This window comes from Melospiza melodia, chromosome 20 (assembly GCF_035770615.1).
Source record: "Melospiza melodia melodia isolate bMelMel2 chromosome 20, bMelMel2.pri, whole genome shotgun sequence".
Lineage (NCBI taxonomy): Eukaryota > Metazoa > Chordata > Aves > Passeriformes > Passerellidae > Melospiza > Melospiza melodia.
In genome coordinates this window covers 3,171,876-3,185,642 of record NC_086213.1, presented here as the reverse complement: position 1 = coordinate 3,185,642, position 13,767 = coordinate 3,171,876, and the positions used below count along the sequence as shown (strand labels likewise).

Here is a 13,767-nt window from a genome sequence, read left to right as displayed (position 1 = left end):
AGAGCTGTCAGGATTCAGAGGAAGAAGCTGACCACGACCAGACAGAATCCTGTGTTTGAATGGAATTTATGCATCATGGATGAGGTGTATGAATATGCAATGGTTTTAAGGGTTAATCCTCTGTTAATGTGGGTCCTTTTTTGGGCTTATTTTGCCCAGAAAGAGGTACCTGGACTGTCCCTAACTCTTTCTTCTTATTGTCTCGTATTGTCCTAATCCTAACTGTCCAAATTATTATCACTCTAATTATATTACTATTTTTATAACCATTTTATTACTATTGAACTTTTACAATTTTAAAACCAAGTGATTGGTGTTTTTCACAAATGGAAAACGCTGCAGCCGGTTGGTTTTGGGTCCTGCCTCTGTTTCCCAACCTCCTTTGCTTTCCTTGCCCCTTAGAATATCAGTGGCAGCTAATTATATTATAATGTTATATATATTATAATATATATTTTATAGTCGATATTATGTATATTATTAATATATTATAATTGGCTAATTATAATGACTAATTAACTCAAGGGATAATAATTACCCTCTCATCCATCCTCTTCACCCCTCCTGGCCTCCACCTCCCTGCCCTTGCTGGGATCCTGTGGGAAGATCCCTCGAGGAAATCGGGGTGTGGATGGGGAGAGGGACCCTGAGCTCGTGTTAACCCCTGCAGCCCCGGCCGGGGCATTTGGGGCAGGAAAGGACCCTGCAGGACCCCGGGGCTGGGCTGGGAGCTCGGGGCTTGCAGCTGGATCGGGGACTGGAGTGGCCCCGCAGTGTCTGCGTGGGAATTTCAGTGGGAAAACAGGGCAAGGAGCCTGGGAATCCTGGATTTGGGGAGGAGCTGGGGGTCGGGGCTTTGTGTGCATGGGGTGAGGAGGGAGCGCTGGGGGTCCGCTACAGGGGAGGAGGAGGAGGAGGAGGAGGAGGATGTGGTGGTCATGGGGCTGCCCAGAGGGGCCCAAGGACGGAATCCCGGAGCTCTGCAAACGCAGCCCAGGCTGGGAGGCAGCACCAGGAGCCCTGCAGGGCCCGAATGGCTCCGCCAGGAGAGCTGGGAGCTGCGTCTGCACCGTGTCCCCCAGCCCCGCCGTGCCAGCTCCATCCCAGCTCCATCCCAGCTCCATCCCACCATGCAGCTCCATCCCAGCTCCATCCCAGCTCCATCCCACCGTGCCCAGCTCCATCCCAGCTCCATCCCACCGTGCCCAGCTCCATCCCAGCTCCATCCCAGCTCCATCCCAGCTCCATCCCACCGTGCCCAGCTCCATCCCACCGTGCCCAGCTCCATCCCACCGTGCCAGCTCCATCCCAGCTCCATCCCAGCTCCATCCCACCGTGCCCAGCTCCATCCCACCGTGCCCAGCTCCATCCCACCATGCAGCTCCATCCCAGCTCCATCCCAGCTCCATCCCACCGTGCCAGCTCCATCCCAGCTCCATCCCACCGTGCCAGCTCCATCCCAGCTCCATCCCACCGTGCCAGCTCCATCCCAGCTCCATCCCAGCTCCATCCCAGCCCCACTGTGCCAGCTCCATCCCAGCTCCATCCCAGCTCCATCTCAGCTCCATCCCAGCTCCATCCCAGCTCCATCTCAGCTCCATCCCAGCTCCATCTCAGCTCCATCCCACCGTGCCAGCTCCATCCCAGCCCCATCCCACTGTGCCAGCTCCATCCCAGCTCGATCCCACCGTGCCAGCTCCATCCCAGCTCCATCCCAGCTCCATCCCACCGTGCCCAGCTCCATCCCACCGTGCCAGCTCCATCCCAGCTCCATCCCACCGTGCCAGCTCCATCCCAGCTCCATCCCAGCTCCATCCCAGCTCCATCTCAGCTCCATCTCAGCTCCATCCCAGCTCCATCCCAGCTCCATTCCAGCTCCATCCCACCGTGCCCAGCTCCATCCCACCGTGCCCAGCTCCATCCCCACCCAGCCCAGCCCGGCCCAGCCCAGCCCAGCTCCACCAGCAGCACTGTCCCTTGGCCCTGTGGGACATTCCCAGGTGAGACATTCCCAGGGGACCTGGGATCAGCTCCATCCCCCGGGCAGCGCTGTCCTTGTCCTTCCCTGGGCCCCAGGAGCTGCTCAGGCTCAGCTCCGGCGGGACACGGGGACCTGGGAGGGGACAGAAACCCTAAATATGCCCTCAGTGTGGGGGTGCTGAGCAGAGACCCCAATAATGAGAAAAAGAAGGAGGAAATGTTGCCCTGAGCCAGGGGGGACACAGGGGTGACACAGGGACAGAGGGGTGACAGAGGGATGGACAGAGAGGTGACACTGGAATGGATGGAGGGATGACAGAGGGACACGGGAGTGACTCAGGGAGGGACAGAGAGGTGACACAGGGCCGGTGGCCCCACACCCATCCCTGCCCAGCCCCTCACCTGCCGGCTGTGCTGCCCCTGTCACCAGGGGAAGCTGGTTTTTTTTTTTTTTTGATAAAACAAATAAATTTTCCCTGCTCCCCTGAAAATAGCCGCTGCCCTTTTTTCCCTGCCTCCCTCCCTCCCCAGCCCGGGCTGCCTTAGAGACAGAACCCGCCTGGAGCCATCGAGTCATTAACGGCAGTAAACAACCCCCGGCTCCCGAGCCTTGTTCCTGCGGGAACATGAGGGGGCAGAAGCCACCTGGTTGCCAGGAGCCCGTGTCCCCACGTCCCTGCTGCCTGCTGGGCTCCTCCCGCCTGCTCTGCTTTGGGATTAAACCGGGAATGTTCCTTGTGTCGCTGCCTCCACATTCCCTGCAGGATGCAGAGTGGGACGGGGCTGTCCCTGCAGGTGCTGCTGTCACCTCCTGTCCCCAGCATCCCCATCCCTGCCCCTCCCATGGCCTGGGATCAGCCCGAGCTGGGCAGATCCTTCCCCACAGCAGTACCTGGCAGAGGCTAAAATCCCAAATTTGTGGGGCAGCCAGGATTTGTGGAGGGTTTCTGCTCAGGGAAACACGGAGTGATGGATGGAGTGATGGATGGATGGATGGGTGGATGGATGGATGGATGGATGATGGATGGATGGATGATGGATGGATGGATGGATGGATGGATGGATGGATGGATGGATGGATGACGGATGGATGGATGGATGGATGGATGATGGATGGATGGATGGATGGATGGATGATGGATGGATGGATGGATGGATGGATGGATGGATGGATGGATGGATGGATGGATGGATGATGGATGGATGGATGGATGGATGGATGGTGGATGGATGGATGGATGGATGGATGGATGGATGGATGGATGGATGGATGGATGGATGGATGGAAGATTTCTCAGCAAGAACTAAAAAGAGAAATATCTTTTATTACAGATAAAAGCCTCTGATGTTTCTAGAGGGCAGCCCCAGCCTGGAACAGGCACACGGGTGGGGCAGAGCTGAGTGCCAGGACATGGAGCTGCTGCTGGGTGCTGCTCTTCCTCCTCCTCCTCCTCCTGCTCCCCTCTCAGTAGCAGTGGGCAATGGTGTCCACGTTGAGGAAGCGGACGTGCATCTTGGTCTCGATGTCGATGCCCTGCCACATCTGCCAGGGGACAGGGTGAGGGGACCAGGGACACACCCCAGCCCTGCTGTGCCCATCCCGGTCCCTCCTGTGCCCGCCCCTGTCCCGGTTCCTGCCCCAGCCCCTCCTCCCGGGGGTGTCACCGACCTTCAGGAAGTCCTCGAAGGTGATGCCCTCGTACACCTGGTCCGGGCCCTGCTCAGTGAGAGGAAACATCGCAGCTGCCCCAGGGTGATGGGGAGTGGTGGCCCAGGGATGTCCCCTGGGGCTGAGGGACACATCCCCCACGGGTTCCTGCCCTGTGCCCCATGGCCAGCCCCGGAGTGGTTCCCAAACCCCCTCAGCTGCCAGGAGCAGCCCTTTCCATAGGCAGTGAGGATGGATGGGGGTTTATGGGATGCTGTTTGCTGATCCCTCTCTCATGAGAAAACATCACCCTGGGGGTTGCTACCTGCAAAAAACACCTCCAGCCAAAGCTGCTGTGGCACAGGGGGGTGCCCTGGGAAGCAGGGACACCCCCAGCCCCATTGTGATGCCAGCAGAGCCCCTGAGAGCAAGAGGAGGCTCCAGCAGAGGCTCCCACCATTTGTCCCACACAGATGCTGGCTGCCTCCATCATGGCCCCGTCGGCGATGGACCGAGCCGACTCCTTCTCCAGGTGGGGGTTCCCCGACAGCAGCTCCTCCACCACCTGCAAGGGCAGAGGCTCAGGCCAGGCCTGGGGATGGGGAATGGGGCAGGGGGGACCCAATTTTACATTTCTGTACTCCTGCAGCGTGATCTTCCCGTCGTGGTCCGAGTCGTACATGTGGAACAGGACTGGGGGGACAGCAGGGGACAGCAGGGGACAGCAGGGTCAGGGCAGCCCCTGGCCAGCAGCCCCAAGCCCAGGTTGGCCCCGGGGCAGCCTCACATTTCAGCTTCTCCTTGCGGAAGCGGTCGAGCTGCTCCTCGTCCATGTTCATCTCGATGGGTCTGAAGTAGGACATGATGGTCAGGAAGTCCTCGAAGTTGATCTCCTCCGCCAGCCCGTCCGACTCCTGCCGCAGGTTCCTGGGGGGAGATTGGGTGTTGTGGTGTGGTTTTGTACTTTGTAATAGGTTTGGTTTTGTATCCCAAATGGTTAATCCCAGATTGTACCCCCTCCCTGTTCCATTGCTGGGATCATCCCCAAATCCCCACCCTGGCTCTCTGTCAGTCACTCACCATCCCATTCCCTCCAGCCAGAACTTTCTGTCCAGGACATCGAGTAATCAGCCAGAGGCCAGGGGTCAGCCCCACAAGTGTTACCCCACACTCTGTCCCAAATGTCCATTTCTGTTCCAGATTGCAATGCAAGATGTTTTCTATTACCATCTGTATGGCAGATTACCTTTGTCAAGTGGGCAGTTTGCCTTATCTGTGTCTTTGAGTGACCACATTCACACCTCCCTGGGAGGGGACATTGCTGATAACAGCTATTGAATGTCCCTGCATGGCTGATAAGAACTACAGCATCCCACTGGGAGATGCGAGCCCAGAGGGAGGAGCCAAGCATTCCTAACTGGATATAATCTGAGATCCTGGAACACCAGCACGGCTTCTGCACTGGATTCCCCAGAGGAACAGCAGCTGCCTCTCCTTCCACTGGATCTTCAGAGGAAGAATCCATCCTTCTCTACAGGATCCCTGCTCCAGCAGAACCAGCCCTGACACTGCAGGAGGGCTGAGCCACAATTCCAATGGCACTGCCACCAACACCCTGACCCACAGGGTGTCAGGTTGGGTTCTGACTCTGTCACTGTTGTTCTAGTGCACTGCATTGTTTATTTTATCCTTTGATTTTTTTTTTTTTTGCTTCCCTAATAAAGAACTGTTATTTCCTGCTCCCATATTTTTGCCTGAGAGCCCCTTAATTTAAAATTTATAGCAATTCAGAGGGGTGGGGAGGGTTTACATTCTCCATTTCAGGGGAGGTTCCTGCCTTCCTCAGCAGACTCCTGTCTGTCCAAACCAAGGCAATTCCCCAGTACCCATCCCTCAGGATCACTCATTGGTCAGTAAATGTTATCTATTTTAAATTTCCACCTCCCTTTCAATGTAACCTTGGCCCCTCTCCCAGGGCTCTCAGCAGGAGCTCCCTGAGGTGTGGGGGCTCCTTGGGGACTCCTGGAATAAAACCTTGGATTAAGCCCTAAGAGTCGGCCCTTTATCTTCTACTGATGTCTCTGGTGTCTCTCCTGCTGCAGAGGTGACCATGGGGAACCTGCCCCAGCATCATCACACCCCCAGCAAAGCCCTAGGACTGGTTTATCCCTAAAATCCTGCTTAAATGTCTTGTTTTCCACCCAGCTCCACCCCAGCCTTTAGGGGGAAGGTCCCTGCCCAGCCCCTCCCCATTCCCAGAGGATAAATCCTCCTTCCCTGCGTGCTGGGGGCTCTCACCGCTTGTCAAAAAAGGCGTGGACGATTTTCCCTCGGATGGGGTTGAACTCCAGGTCGGGGATGCTGTCAAAGTTCTCCTTGCTGCAAAGGGCACAGAGAGAGCCCAGGGTGTGAGGGAGATGGGGAGGAGGGAGAAGGGAAGCCCCGAGAGGCCCAACCCTCCCTTCCAAAGCATGAAAAATAAAGGGATTTTGGATAAAACCCTTCTTTCTTCCGTTCAGACTGACAGCAAGTCCGCACTCAGGGATTTTGTCTTGCCAGGATGGGTCTTGGGAAAGCTCTTGGGATGACCCCAGGGCTCTTTGCATGGCTCCACCTGCTGTGGGTTTTGGAGTTTTCCCAGGAAAAGGCCTCAAGCAGGGCTCACCCAGGAGATCCTGCTGTCCACCCTCCCCTCAGCTTCGTGCTGGGCTTTGATCTCTGGGATTTATAAAGCAAACCAAGAGCCAAGAAATAACCCTGGGGAGCAGGAGGAGCTCAGAGCTCTCCCAATTCCCTGTGCAGCCACCAAGGAGAGGGACAGGAGCACCTGCAAACCCCTCTTCCCTGCCCAGAACTGGTTTTAAAGCTGGGGGGTGATGAGATGTTTGTCAGAGTGCCCCTGCTCCCAGGCCAATGGGTTATTGTGTGGTTTCCTTGGAATATTTGCAAGGCTGTGCTGCAGGAGCTGACTCAGGGATGGCTCAGGGAAGGACACAGAATTCCAGCCCTGGACCAGCAGCTTGGGCAGCTCAGGGAAGGGGGAGATACTGGGGGTGGCCCTGGCAGTGGGGCTGGGATTGCAGTGGCGCTGGAATTCAGTGGGGCTGGGATTGCCCTGGGGCTGGGATTGAAGTGGGAATGGAATTGTAATGGGGCTGGAATTGCAGCAGGGCTGGGATTGCCATAGGATGGGAATTTCGGTGGGGCTGGAATTGCAGAAGGGCTGGGATCACCCTGGGGCTGGGATTGCAGCAGGGTTGGAATTGTAATTGGGCTGGAATTGCTGTGGGGCTGGAACTGCAACGGGATGGGAATTGTAATGGGGCGAGGATTGCAGTGAGGCTGGATTTGCCACAGGATGGGAATTGTAATGGGGCTGGGATTGCTGTGGGGCTGTGATTGCCGTGGGGCTGAGATTGTCCTGGGGCTGGGATTTAAATGGGGCTGGGATTTCAGTGGTGGGGCTGGCATTGCCCTGGGCTGGGATTGCCATGGGGCTGGGATTGAAGTGGGACTGGGGTTTAATTGGGGCTGGCATTGCCCTGGGCTGGGATTGCCATGGGGCTGGGATTGAAGTGGGACTGGGGTTTAACTGGGGCTGGCATTGCCCATTCCCTACCGGATGGTCAGCTGGTCCTGGCTCAGCTGCTTGAAGCGCCGGTGCAGGTGCTCGATCTGCTCCGAGGTGACTGCCAGGGAGAGGAGAGAGGTGACAGGGGGGGACCCTGGGGGACCCCTCTGTGCCCGTCCCAGCCCCCAGCAGCAGGGCAGGGTCCTGGGCACAGCTGTGCCACCCCCGTTCCCTGTGGTGCCACCCTGCAGGTCCCTCCGTGTCCCTGTGCCCCGTGCCAAGGGCTGGGCTATTCCCTGTCCCGTCTGCAGGGAATTCCCTGGCCCAGCACGGCAGGGAATGGCACAGTGGGATCCCTCCCCAGCTCAGGATCCTGGTGCCAGCCCTCTGGAGCAGGATTGGCAGTTTTGGGCTTGTTGGCACCGTGGGCAGAGCTGTGCCCAGGCAGCTCCTCCTCTCCCCCTGCCCCAGCTCTGCCTGGAGCCAGGAGGTTCCTCCATGTCCTGCACAGCCACGGCTGCTGCAGGAGGTCACTCTGGGATCAGAAACCCTGACAGCAGCCAGGGAAGGGGAAAGGACACAGAGGAGGCACAGCAGCCCCCAAAATCAACTCCTGGCTTTGGGATTGCTGCCACTGCTCAGGGTGAGCCACAACCCATGGGGGCACCAACCCCATCCCAGGGCAGGGCCTGATCCCTCAGCACAGGTGAGTTTATCTCCTCCTGCTGCTCTCCTGGGGCTGTAACCAAGCTCTGAACCCCTAGAACGTGACTCCAGTGCCAACATTGACAGAGCCATTCCCAGGAGCCAGGCAAGCTCTGGAGCTGTGTCTCTGTGGGCTGGGGGTCTGTCTGGGCACCCCCAGGCTCCTGCAGCCCCAGCAGCTGCAAATCAGCCACTCCTGGCACCAGGGAGACACATGAAACCACCTTAAGGGGTTGCAAAGGGTTAATTGCAGCAAGCCAGCAGGGTCAGAGCTGGGCTGAGCTGCCTCCCTCGCTGCCTTTTATGATGTTTAAATAATGTCCTTTGCTTTGCCCACTGCTGCTTCACAGCCTGGAAATAGCAGCTGCATTGATCAGCGGGGCTGGGCCTTCAGAGCTCTCTGTAAGAGCCTGGAAATCCCATCTGGGATGGGCCAGGGGAGCCCTGAGCCTGCCTGGATCCCTGCAGGATCCCCTTTATCCCCCCTGAGCCCCCCAGCTCCCAGGGGGTGATGCCCAGACCCCACTGGATGTTTCCCCCCAGCCCCTCCTGGCTGCTGCTCTGCTGCTGTCCCATGGAAACTTTCCCTGGACTTTGCTTTCCAATTTTGGCCCTGCAGAATTGACCTTTAACTCCGTGCCGTGACGCCACCGCTGTCACCATGGGAGCAGCTGGGCCACCAAGCCCTGAGCATCCCCAAAACGCTTTGAACTCTCAGAAAAACGTCCCAGGCACCCAGAGCACACAGAGCTGGGCTCCGTGGCTGGGTGCTCATGGTGGGGCTGGCCCTGGAGGGCTGGGGGAGGCTTTTCCTGCCTCTTTCCCCATCCCAGGTGCTTCTCTCAGGGCAACTCTCCCGGCATCACTGTCCCTGTAAAGGTGGCAGAGCTCGGCTGCTCTCCAGAAAAAAAAAAAAAAAAAAAAAAAAAGGGAAAATCTGCAGGAAAGGCAAAAGCTTTGCTGGAAGGAGGGCTGGCTCAAGGGCAGCACAGGCTGATGGTGTCCCTGAGAAGCATCCTGATGCTGCAGGCCCGTGTCCAAGCACGGCAGGCTCTGCTAACGGGGGAAAAAATGGGATTTCAACCAAAGGGAGCCGGGCTTGCTGCTCCTGGCCTTGCGTGGGTTCTGCTGCTTGAGCAGAGGGAAAGGGGCACTGGGGGGGCTCAGGGGGGCTCAGGGGCACTGGGGGGGCCCAGCCTGGCTGCAGGGATGCTCACAGCATCCCGGGAAGAGCTGCTTCATCCTAAGGAGATGCTGCAGCAGCTTTGGGATGGAGCACACGGAGGGAGGGAGGGGAAGCAGCCCCGAGCAGCCCCTCAGGGTGTCCCTCCATGCAGGAGAAGGCAAAGGAACGAGCCTGGGGCATCCGGGTGGCTCTGCCCTGTCCCTGCCCCTCCCAGGGGACCGGGGGTGGCCGCAGTGCCCTGTGTGAGCTCGGAGCCCAGCAGCGAGGCTGTGAATCCCTAAATCCCCTTTTTGGCAGCAGCCACAGCACGGGGGGAGCTCTGTGAATACCCACGGGGGGCACAGGACGGGCACCCCAGACATGGCCTGGAGTTGTGGGCTCCCCCTGCCCTCCCTCCTCTGCTTTCCATGAGATTTTTGGGTGCTGCCCTCACAAACCCTGCCCTGGCGTTGATCCCCGGGGCACCGGGGAGGGGCCTTCCATGCCATGGTGCCACCTGTGCCCGAGATGCTGCTGCAGGGTCCCCGGACCAGGGGGCTCCCCAAAATCCTCCTCGCACCCTGGGCTGCCAGGCTGGCACCCCGCGGGTGCCCCGAGGTCCTGAGTCTGCCCTGAGGGGCTCAGTGTGGGGGGCTCAGCCCGAGGAGAGGAGAGGAGAGGAGAAGGGAGATGAAGGGAGCTGTGACCCCCGGGGCAGCAGCAGCACTGGGGACAGTCCCCAGACCCTCTCGGTCCCCACAGACCCTCTGGCCGTGGGCAGAGCCCCCCCTGAGCCCTCCCTCCACCGCAGCACGGGGCCCGGGAGCTCCCGCTGGATCCTGCCGCGGTGACACCGGTGACACTTCCAGGACGGACACGGCCACCCCGTCCCGTTCCCTGCCGGTGCCTCGATCAGCGGCGCTGCGGGGACAGTGCCCGGTGGCAGAGCCCGGCTGGGGCTCGCACGTGCGGCCGCTCGACGCCGCGGCTCGCGGGCTGGTGGCAGCAGGGACCAGGGTGACACGCTGGCACCCTCTGGTGACAGTGCTGCTCCCTCCCCTCCCCTCCCATCCCCTGCCCCGCTCCATCGCCGCTGTCACACCCTGCTCTCCCCCAGCCCAGGTGACGCCTCTGCACCTCCCCGGTGACATTCCCTGCGCGGGTCCCGCAGCCCCTGCGCCGCTCCGGCGTCACCTCCCGCAGCCCCCCGGCCGCACAGGTGACATTCCTGACATTCCCCGTGCGCCCCCCCCGCTCCCTTCCCGGCCGGCACCTCCCGCAGCCCCCATCGAGGGTGACACGTCCCGCTCAGCCCCCCCGGCCCGGGCGATGCGTCCCCTGCCGGAGCCCGGTGTCCCCTCGGGCGGCGGCCCCGGGGGCTCGGCGCGGGTGGGACGATCCGGGGCGGTGCCCGCGGCTCCCCGGTACTCACAGCCCGTCCTGTCCGCCAGCTCCCGCATCTCGGCGGGCACGGAGTGCGCGGAGCCCATCCCGGGCCGTGCCGGGAGCGCCGCCGCGGGCGCTGCACCGGAGCCGCCGCCGCTTTTAAGGGCGGGCGGGCGCGGCGGGGGAGGCGGCGGCGGCGGCGCGGCGGCCCCGGGTCCCTGCGCGCCCCCGCCCAGAGCAGCGCCGGGCCCGCGGGAGGGAGCCTGGGGAGCGGGGACAGCCCCGGCAGCGGCTGCGGGCACCGGGAACACCGGCCGGGCCCCCGAGAAGGGAGCGGGGATGCCCCGGTGTCCCCGAGCGGGAACGGGGCCGGGAGCGCCCCATGGAGACCCCCGGCTGCCCCAGCCTTGGCACTGCCCGGGGACACCCAGAGGTGACCCCCCATGACGGGGGGCTTCCCCAGGAGGCACCCTGGGATACACCCTGGCTGTATCCTGGGCGTTTCCAGCTTTCCCTGGATGTACCCTGGGGGTTCCCGGCATGTCCCCGGTGCCAGCCCGGCCCTGGCAGGGACGTGTCACCCTGCCCCGGGCACAGGGCCATGCCAGAAGCAGCACTTGGGGACAGCCACCAGAGCCTCCGGGCAGGCAGAGGTTGGGGAGCAGCTCAAAGAGCACAGCACACCGGCAGTAGGTAGCAAGTCAGTGTTGTTTATTTTGTTGAAAGCCAAATATAAACAGGAAAGGAATGAAATCATTTCCAGCCTCCAGCTGTCCAGGAAAATACCTGTTTATAAATAAAAATGGGAGAAAGGAGAGATGCCCCCATCTTGCAACCTCAGCTGTCAGTGTCAGGGGCCCTGGGGCTCAGGGCTCCTCACCCTCCATTCCTGGGCCAGCACTTTTCCATCCAATGTGGAATTTTGCCCAGCCCAGGCACTTCCAGGCAGGAGGTGGGAAATAAATGCAGCACTCTGTCCCTGCCAACAGCACCCGTGTCCCCCGTGGGGGCAGAGCCAGGCAGGGCCCTCAGAGCTGGGATATCCCTGGGATGCCCAGAACGGGCCAGGACAGCACCTGCAGCCAGCTGGGGTGCAGGTGGAGGTGGCCTGGAAGGGACCAGGAGATCCCAGAGATCTTTCTCCAGCCCAGAACAGCCCTTTCCTCCTCATCCTCCTGCCCCCACAGCTCTCCCTGGCCCAGGCAGGGCTGGCTGGTCCGGACACTCCTGGGGCTTGGTTTTCCTGCAAAGACTGGAGACAAAGTGCCATGGTTTGTCAGAGGCCTCAGTGCCTGCCCTCGGCTGTGCCAGGCTGCTCTCAGTGTCCCTGCATGCCAGGATGGCTCCAAAGGGGTTGGAAGAGTTTCCCCACAGGATCCAGGAGCTGTCCCCTCCCTGTCCCTTGGCTGCTGGAGGGCACCAGCAGCTCCTCAGCCTGGCATGGAGCAGCAGCACAGCCAGAGCTCGGCCTCCAAGGGTGGAGGAACCTCCCGGGGATGCTGCTGTGCCCAGGAGAGTGCCCGGGAATGGCCCTGATCCCTGGGAATGGCACTGCCCCTGGGAATGGCACTGATCCCTGGGAATGGCACTGCCCTGGATTGGCACTGAGCCCTGGGAATGCCATTACCTGGGAATGGCACTGGATGGGAATGGAACTGCCCTGGAATGCCATTACCTGGGAATTCCACTGTCCTGGGTTGGCACTGCTCAGGAATGCCATTACCCGGGATTGGCACTGCCTGGGCACACCCCTGAGTGCCAGCACCCAGTGGCAAAGCCTGGACCCAGCCCTGGCTTTCCCTCACCACCCAGACAGGGAGCACTCCTGGCTTCTGCCCCTTCCCAGCCTCCTCTTGCCCCAGTCTGGATCTTTCCCTTCACCCCCTGGATTGTCACATGCCAGCACCGGGGCTGCTCTGTCCCCAGGATGGGTGGCTGTGACATAAGGGAAGGGAAGGGAAGGGAAGGGAAGGGAAGGACAGGGCATGAACTGCAGGGAATTCAGCCCCTGCTCCCAAGGACAGGAGAGACGTGGCCTGGCTTTGCACCTTGTGGGACAGAGGAGAGGCAATTCCACCTTCTCCAGAAAGCCACACAGGAGAGCTCCACACAGACAGGACAGACAGATCCCCATGGACAGCATCAGCACCACCTTTAACATGGACACCACGGAGCCAGACATCACCACAGACACAAGGAGCTGTTGGGGTCCACTGCTGTCCCCCTGGGGAAAAGGTGACAGTGCCTGCCCTGCCAGGAGGGGAGGGACACAGGCAAACCCCAAATGCCACCCCAGCATCCCACAGAGGTGTTTCCACAGTGCTGGGCCCTGCATGTGCAGCCTGTGGGAACCCAGGCTGTTCCAGCATGGACACAGAGCTATCCTGGGGGTTTCCATCTTTCCCTGGCCACCCTGGATGTATCCTGGGAGATTCCAGCTCTCCCTGGCCACCCTGGATGTGTCCTGGTGGATTCCAGCTCTCCCTGGTCACCCTGGATGTATCCTGAGGGTTTCCAGCTTTCCCTGGATGTATCCTGGGGGTTTCCAGCTTTCCCTGGATGTATCCTGGGGGTTTCCAGCTTTCCCTGGATGTATCCTGGAGGATTCCAGCTCTCCTGCCCCCCCTGGATGCTGGGCTGAGGCCTCCCACAGCAGCAGGAGCTCACAGGGGAGTTTCTCCTCCCCAGGACCAGATTCCACCCAGGGCAAGCAGCACTGGAGGCAGTGGGTGCACCTGCACCAAATGGGAGACCAAGGGAACTCAGCATTCCCTTTGGGTTTGTGTCAAACCCCAAAATCTGACTTGGCTGTGTGGAAAACACATTGAATCAATCCTTCCAAATCTTCAGCCCAATCTTTCCAAATCTGGCACCTCCAAGGCCGGGTTGGTGCTCTGGGTGACTCAACACCCACAGCCCAGGTGTGGATGTGGGCAGCACCCAGAGCAGGCAGAGCTGCCTGAGGTCACAGCCCCTCCAAAAACTCCTGCCAGAGGATGAGGATTTAGTTCCAGGGTTTGTCCCCGAGTGCCCAACCCCTCTGCAGCCCAGTCTGTGGTGAGCAACAGCTCCCACACTTCCTCCTGGGCCAGGGTATGAGCACAGAGTGACCCAAAAGAGGGACAGAAAGGGCTCTGCTGGCTGCTCTGGGACCCTGAAGCACCCAGCAGCTCCCCAGGCGGGTTGGCAGGCACTGGCCAGCTCCCAGGGAAACTGTCTGGCTCCTGTGAGCTCTGCAATTCCCTGGGAGCACTGCAGAGAGGCCCAGGTGGCAACAGGAAGGAGCACAAACCCCCAGGATATTGCTGGGAA

At 60.3% G+C, this 13,767-nt stretch overlaps 1 protein-coding gene across 2 annotated transcripts; it reads right to left on the bottom strand.

Annotated features, from left to right (window-relative positions):
* Positions 1-3,285: 3,285 nt before the first annotated feature.
* TESC (tescalcin) lies at positions 3,286-10,613 on the bottom strand. 2 transcript variants are annotated; one of them, XM_063173223.1, is made up of 8 exons: positions 10,502-10,613; positions 7,248-7,317; positions 5,927-6,007; positions 4,416-4,555; positions 4,260-4,321; positions 3,954-4,193; positions 3,650-3,697; positions 3,286-3,523 (listed from the first exon to the last, which is right to left on the bottom strand). In XM_063173223.1, the coding sequence occupies exons 1-8, from the start codon at positions 10,557-10,559 to the stop codon at positions 3,446-3,448; spliced, it is 777 nt and encodes a 258-aa protein (XP_063029293.1). In that variant the 5' UTR covers positions 10,560-10,613; the 3' UTR covers positions 3,286-3,445. The 2 variants fall into 2 exon arrangements, with proteins under 2 accessions (XP_063029293.1, XP_063029294.1); XM_063173224.1 differs by having other exon boundaries at positions 4,086-4,193; positions 10,502-10,611.
* Positions 10,614-13,767: the final 3,154 nt, after the last annotated feature.